This window comes from Guillardia theta (genome assembly GCF_000315625.1).
Source record: "Guillardia theta CCMP2712 unplaced genomic scaffold GUITHscaffold_392, whole genome shotgun sequence".
In the NCBI taxonomy this organism is placed as follows: domain Eukaryota; class Cryptophyceae; order Pyrenomonadales; family Geminigeraceae; genus Guillardia; species Guillardia theta.
Genome location: NW_005434291.1, coordinates 1 through 6,979, shown reverse-complemented (window position 1 = coordinate 6,979; position 6,979 = coordinate 1). Strand labels below are relative to the sequence as shown.

The 6,979-nt window shown below is 55.4% G+C and overlaps 2 protein-coding genes across 2 annotated transcripts; both read right to left on the bottom strand.

The window, feature by feature from the left end:
* Positions 1-587: 587 nt before the first annotated feature.
* GUITHDRAFT_122645 (hypothetical protein) lies at positions 588-1,126 on the bottom strand (the record flags this gene model as incomplete). Its single annotated transcript, XM_005818073.1, has 2 exons — positions 588-638; positions 686-1,126. 2 exons carry the CDS (start codon positions 1,124-1,126, stop codon positions 588-590), a joined length of 492 nt encoding a protein of 163 aa, XP_005818130.1.
* A 1,296-nt stretch (positions 1,127-2,422) lies between these two features.
* Positions 2,423-6,470, bottom strand: GUITHDRAFT_45887 (hypothetical protein; the record flags this gene model as incomplete). The annotated part of the gene is made up of 6 exons (XM_005818072.1): positions 2,423-2,474; positions 3,429-3,788; positions 3,921-3,981; positions 4,507-4,578; positions 5,251-5,472; positions 6,263-6,470. Coding segments are annotated over 6 exons (975 nt in total), but the record flags the coding sequence as incomplete, so codon positions are not given.
* Between the last annotated feature and the right edge of the window lie 509 nt (positions 6,471-6,979).

The following is a 6,979-nucleotide window of genomic DNA, read 5'->3' as shown; positions in this document are numbered from 1 at the left end:
TCTCTCAATGTCAAGGTTCATCCTCGCGAGTCAGGAAGGCACCATTTCATCGCCTCTTGCTCGTCCAGGGAGAGGGGGCTTGGGGAATGAGAAATGGGGGCTACCCCCCAACCCCTATCACACAGTTTCAAACTGGTTCAAAGGTGGGTAGTTGAGGATGCTCCATACCCACCCCACCCCCCAACGAAAGTCAAACGGAGGGGTTCTCGGAAGTCGAAGTTCCGACCAGTTTGGCCCTCGTTTTGTACCATATAAACGCTGCAATATTAAGTTGGTACCACAGATACTTCTAAAACTCGTACTTTTACTTTGGTTTTGGCGTGCCGACGGTGGTGAGGTGTCCAAGCAACCAAATTCAAATCACCCTACCCCTCTTTGGCCCTGCGCAGCAACGATTTTCCTAAGAGCGAGTACCCTCCTACACGCCTTCTCAAAGTAGGGTACTCCCACATGGCATGAAATGAAGGGACCCCACAGGCCCTTCGAAAAAAAAAAAATCTTGCCAATTTTTCCTATGAGCGCCCGGCCGGAAAAGCAACGCTATGCTCTGCCGTGTGGGCCCTTCCGACAGCATCGTCGCAACTGCGTCAGCGGGATATTTGCTGCTCTCGTCGGAGGGCTCCGTGGACATCTGACGCCTGCGCTTCAACTCCTCAAGCCAGGAAGGTACCTCAGGCTCCGTGACCAGCTTGGAAAACAGATCGTCGGGCCTCTGCCGTGTGGGCCCTTCCGACAGCATCGTCGCAACTGCGTCAGCGGGATATTTGCTGCTCTCGTCGGAAGGCTCCGTGGACATCTGACGCCTGCGCTTCAACTCCTCAAGCCAGGAAGGTACCTCAGGCTCCGTGACCAGCTTGGAAAACAGATCGTCGGGCCTCTGCCGTGTGGGCCCTTCCGATAGCATCGTCGCAACTGCGTCAGCGGGATATTTGCTGCTCTCGTCGGAAGGCTCCGTGGACATCTGACGCCTGCGCTTCAACTCCTCAAGCCAGGAAGGTACCTCAGGCTCCGTGACCAGCTTGGAAAACAGATCGTCGGGCCTCTGCCGTGTGGGCCCTTCCGATAGCATCGTCGCAACTGCGTCAGCGGGATATTTGCTGCTCTCGTCGGAAGGCTCCGTGGACATCTGACGCCTGCGCTTCAACTCCTCAAGCCAGGAAGGTACCTCAGGCTCCGTGACCAGCTTGGAAAACAGATCGTCGGGCCTCTGCCGTGTGGGCCCTTCCGACAGTACTGCTGCAGGTTCGGTGGAATTGGAATCTCTCGTCTTTGAAGATTCTGCTGTTTCTTGCTCTTCAAGCTCTGAATCATGGAAGCTTTCGCTGTTCTGATCTTGAACTGCTCTTTGCGAGAAGTGTTTTTCTTCAATGTCGTTATCTGTTTTCTGTTCAAAACATCTATGGCATGTGATCAATTTGAGTTGATCATCGTCCAACAAGAAAAATGAGTTTCGAGCTGTTTTTTGTAATGTGTCAGGTGCTGCAACACAGCTCAGTCCAATACTGGCTGTTGATTCTTCGAAGGGAATACCATTCTCTATTTCGTGTATGATCAACGATGAGCTTGCAGAAGTACTTTCAGCAACTGATTCATGAGAATTATCAAGCTGTTCACTTGATCCAATTTTAGCGAGAATGGACATTTTTCGAAATGCCACCTTTAAGCTTTTTGACAAATCTGTTCGTTTTCTCCTCAAAGTGTATGCCAAAATCAGAGTGCCAACACCCCCTCCAACAATGCTCAAAATAAAATCAAGCTTTAGTCCAGATTTTGCGCTTTTCTGTTGGACAATTTTACATTTTACCTGCACCCTCCACCCAAAAGCTTTAAAAAAGGCATCGGCAAGGTTATTTTCTGCTTTGTATTTCAAATCGTTGGCGTCCTGCGTAGAGATAGCAAGTACCCGAAACGATGGCTGCACAAAGTTGGATTGCCTTCGATTCAAGCCTTGAAAGGATACGGTAGTGATGATTTCAGTCCAAACATTGAGGACCGATACAATCGTTTGGATGGTTGGATCCAGCTTAGATATATCGATATTCGGTGCGTCACTTGGAGATATTATCAAATCTATTTCAAGGTAGGCAAATGGAACGATGACTAAATCATTGGAAAGAATTTGACTGCCCTTGCCCGAACAACAAGTAATGGCTTTGAGACTGGAAGACTCAAGAATGATCATTACCAAACTTGATATCGTGCCACTCGCAGAACATGAAATAGTTTGCACATTCAAGCCTGCGAAAACAGAACATCTATCAGTTGAATCCGAAATATTTACTACAGCATATGATTGGTATGCTCCAGTATTATCGGAAATTCCTCGAATATTGAGAATAGGTGGTAACGGCGCAATTTCAATAGCGTTTGGAGGTGTAGGGGTGTATGCATATTTGTCAACACAGGCCATGGAAGAAGTTGCACCCTCCACGAGACTGTAGGTCCCAGGTTTGCATGGTAAGCACAAAGTATTGCTGATAGTGTCTTTGTAAAAGCCCAGTGGACATAGAGTACAAAAAGTGCTTCCGCTGCTGTAAAAACCTTGTTTGCACAAGCAGTCTCCAGGAGAAATAGATCCCGGTTGAGACGTGGTGGAGTTGAGCGGACATGGTTGGCAGGACATGATACTATCGGATCCAAAATTTTTGTTAAAAGTTCCAGAAGGACACAATCGACACGAAGATCCATCCTCTGACCTGTAACTGCCTGCAGAACAAGGCAGGCATATTCCAGTCTGATATCCAACCGGAATAGCACCGGAGACACAAGTACATTGAGATCTGAGCGAGCTACCTGCTGGCGATATAGAGAATTGACCGCATAGGCTGCATGACGAGCTTGCGGATCCATTGCTGTATGTGCCTGAAGGGCATACTGAGCACCTCTCAAGCCCCCTTTCCGGCTTGTAGTACCCCGGCGGACACATCATACATGTCGTGTATCCAGGAGATGCTGACGTCTCTTGAAACGTTTGTGAATGGTTGTCCAGGCTCGCATTGATCCCTGCTAAAAGTGTAAAGTTCCTCAGCGCCAGCATATAGCCTGCATCGCATCCGCACTCGCTCGCCGAGGGGCAGCCCAAGCAGCCTCCCAGCGCTGATTTCAACCCTGATATACTGCACTCGCACGACTCGACGCTTGCTGCGCCTGCCGACGACGACGAGTGCGGGGGACAGGTCGTGCAGCTTGTCGATCCGCCCATGGACGAGTAAGATCCTCCCGGACACACCGCACACTCCTCGTTGCCTGGTCCCGCCTTGTAGGTGCCTGGCTTGCACGGATCGCAGCCGTAGCGATCGAGCGGCTGCTGCCCCCTTGCGGAGATGTTGGAAGCGCTGCCAGGCGTGAAGCCTGGTAAGCATTGACATGCAGCGATGGATGTGCTCTGCGCAGGGGAGCTTTGATGGCTCCCGCAGCTCTTGCAATACGTCGCCCCGACTACGTCATTGTAGGATCCTGCTGGACACCCGTGACAGCCAGTAGATCCATTCAGACCGCTCACGAAGCCCATGGTGCACTTACAGTCGTCTACGCTGGAGGAGCCCGGTGCTGACTCCATGTCATCCGGACAGTGTTGACAGAACGTCAGCCGGCTTTCGTTGTTGTATGTACCCCCTGGACAGGCTAGGCAAGCCCCGCTCTTAGGGTCCATGTACTTGCCGCTCGTGCAACGACAATCAAGGATGCTTGCGCTGCCTGTAAGCCTCGAGGTCATGCCTTCGGGGCAAGCTGTGCAGGTTGTCGATCCCTCTACATCGCTGTAGGACCCGGAAGCACAAGGGATGCAACTTGGCCCCCAGCGCCTTGCGCCCGATGTGTTGGCAGGAGGGCTTTCATCGTAGAAGCCTGCCTGGCACTTGCACTCCCATATGTAAGAGCTGCCTGCAGCAGAGACAGTGTGGGCTGGGCACTCGGCACACACTGTAGAGCCGGTACCATTGCTGTAGCTTCCCTCCGCGCAACGGCGGCAGTCCGGCCCAGCTGCAAGAGAGGAAGCGATGGTAGCGTTGCTGCCCTGCGTCGACGACCTCGCTGCCGCTTCAGCATCGTAGAAGCCAGCCTCGCACACGCAGTCTGACCGAGACGAGCTGCCCTGCACGGAGGTGGAGTGGATGGGGCAGGTCGCACAGCCCGTGGCGCCTCCTCCAAGATATGCCGACGAGCTCCCGCTGCAGTTCCCCCCGCACGACGTAGCTCGTGATCCATTGCTGTATGTGCCTGAAGGGCATACTGAGCACCTCTCAAGCCCCCTTTCCGGCTTGTAGTACCCCGGCGGACACATCATACATGTCGTGTATCCAGGAGACGCATTGCTTGTGCCTTGATTCCATAAATCTATTGCAAGGCTTTTGTTTGTTTTTATCAGAATATAGCCTGCATCGCATCCGCACTCGCTCGCCGAGGGGCAGCCCAAGCAGCCTCCCAGCGCTGATTTCAACCCTGATATACTGCACTCGCACGACTCGACGCTTGCTGCGCCTGCCGACGACGACGAGTGCGGGGGACAGGTCGTGCAGCTTGTCGATCCGCCCATGGACGAGTAAGATCCTCCCGGACACACCGCACACTCCTCGTTGCCTGGTCCCGCCTTGTAGGTGCCTGGCTTGCACGGATCGCAGCCGTAGCGATCGAGCGGCTGCTGCCCCCTTGCGGAGATGTTGGAAGCGCTGCCAGGCGTGAAGCCTGGTAAGCATTGACATGCAGCGATGGATGTGCTCTGCGCAGGGGAGCTTTGATGGCTCCCGCAGCTCTTGCAATACGTCGCCCCGACTACGTCATTGTAGGATCCTGCTGGACACCCGTGACAGCCAGTAGATCCATTCAGACCGCTCACGAAGCCCATGGTGCACTTACAGTCGTCTACGCTGGAGGAGCCCGGTGCTGACTCCATGTCATCCGGACAGTGTTGACAGAACGTCAGCCGGCTTTCGTTGTTGTATGTACCCCCTGGACAGGCTAGGCAAGCCCCGCTCTTAGGGTCCATGTACTTGCCGCTCGTGCAACGACAATCAAGGATGCTTGCGCTGCCTGTAAGCCTCGAGGTCATGCCTTCGGGGCAAGCTGTGCAGGTTGTCGATCCCTCTACATCGCTGTAGGACCCGGAAGCACAAGGGATGCAACTTGGCCCCCAGCGCCTTGCGCCCGATGTGTTGGCAGGAGGGCTTTCATCGTAGAAGCCTGCCTGGCACTTGCACTCCCATATGTAAGAGCTGCCTGCAGCAGAGACAGTGTGGGCTGGGCACTCGGCACACACTGTAGAGCCGGTACCATTGCTGTAGCTTCCCTCCGCGCAACGGCGGCAGTCCGGCCCAGCTGCAAGAGAGGAAGCGATGGTAGCGTTGCTGCCCTGCGTCGACGACCTCGCTGCCGCTTCAGCATCGTAGAAGCCAGCCTCGCACACGCAGTCTGACCGAGACGAGCTGCCCTGCACGGAGGTGGAGTGGATGGGGCAGGTCGCACAGCCCGTGGCGCCTCCTCCAAGATATGCCGACGAGCTCCCGCTGCAGTTCCCCCCGCACGACGCAGCTCGTGATCCATTGCTGTATGTGCCTGAAGGGCATACTGAGCACCTCTCAAGCCCCCTTTCCGGCTTGTAGTACCCCGGCGGACACATCATACATGTCGTGTATCCAGGAGATGCTGACGTCTCTTGAAACGTTTGTGAATGGTTGTCCAGGCTCGCATTGATCCCTGCTAAATGTGTTGTTATCAATACGCATATAGCCTGCATCGCATCCGCACTCGCTCGCCGAGGGGCAGCCCAAGCAGCCTCCCAGCGCTGATTTCAACCCTGATATACTGCACTCGCACGACTCGACGCTTGCTGCGCCTGCCGACGACGACGAGTGCGGGGGACAGGTCGTGCAGCTTGTCGATCCGCCCATGGACGAGTAAGATCCTCCCGGACACACCGCACACTCCTCGTTGCCTGGTCCCGCCTTGTAGGTGCCTGGCTTGCACGGATCGCAGCCGTAGCGATCGAGCGGCTGCTGCCCCCTTGCGGAGATGTTGGAAGCGCTGCCAGGCGTGAAGCCTGGTAAGCATTGACATGCAGCGATGGATGTGCTCTGCGCAGGGGAGCTTTGATGGCTCCCGCAGCTCTTGCAATACGTCGCCCCGACTACGTCATTGTAGGATCCTGCTGGACACCCGTGACAGCCAGTAGATCCATTCAGACCGCTCACGAAGCCCATGGTGCACTTACAGTCGTCTACGCTGGAGGAGCCCGGTGCTGACTCCATGTCATCCGGACAGTGTTGACAGAACGTCAGCCGGCTTTCGTTGTTGTATGTACCCCCTGGACAGGCTAGGCAAGCCCCGCTCTTAGGGTCCATGTACTTGCCGCTCGTGCAACGACAATCAAGGATGCTTGCGCTGCCTGTAAGCCTCGAGGTCATGCCTTCGGGGCAAGCTGTGCAGGTTGTCGATCCCTCTACATCGCTGTAGGACCCGGAAGCACAAGGGATGCAACTTGGCCCCCAGCGCCTTGCGCCCGATGTGTTGGCAGGAGGGCTTTCATCGTAGAAGCCTGCCTGGCACTTGCACTCCCATATGTAAGAGCTGCCTGCAGCAGAGACAGTGTGGGCTGGGCACTCGGCACACACTGTAGAGCCGGTACCATTGCTGTAGCTTCCCTCCGCGCAACGGCGGCAGTCCGGCCCAGCTGCAAGAGAGGAAGCGATGGTAGCGTTGCTGCCCTGCGTCGACGACCTCGCTGCCGCTTCAGCATCGTAGAAGCCAGCCTCGCACACGCAGTCTGACCGAGACGAGCTGCCCTGCACGGAGGTGGAGTGGATGGGGCAGGTCGCACAGCCCGTGGCGCCTCCTCCAAGATATGCCGACGAGCTCCCGCTGCAGTTCCCCCCGCACGACGCAGCTCGTGATCCATTGCTGTATGTGCCTGAAGGGCATACTGAGCACCTCTCAAGCCCCCTTTCCGGCTTGTAGTACCCCGGCGGACACATCATACATGTCGTGT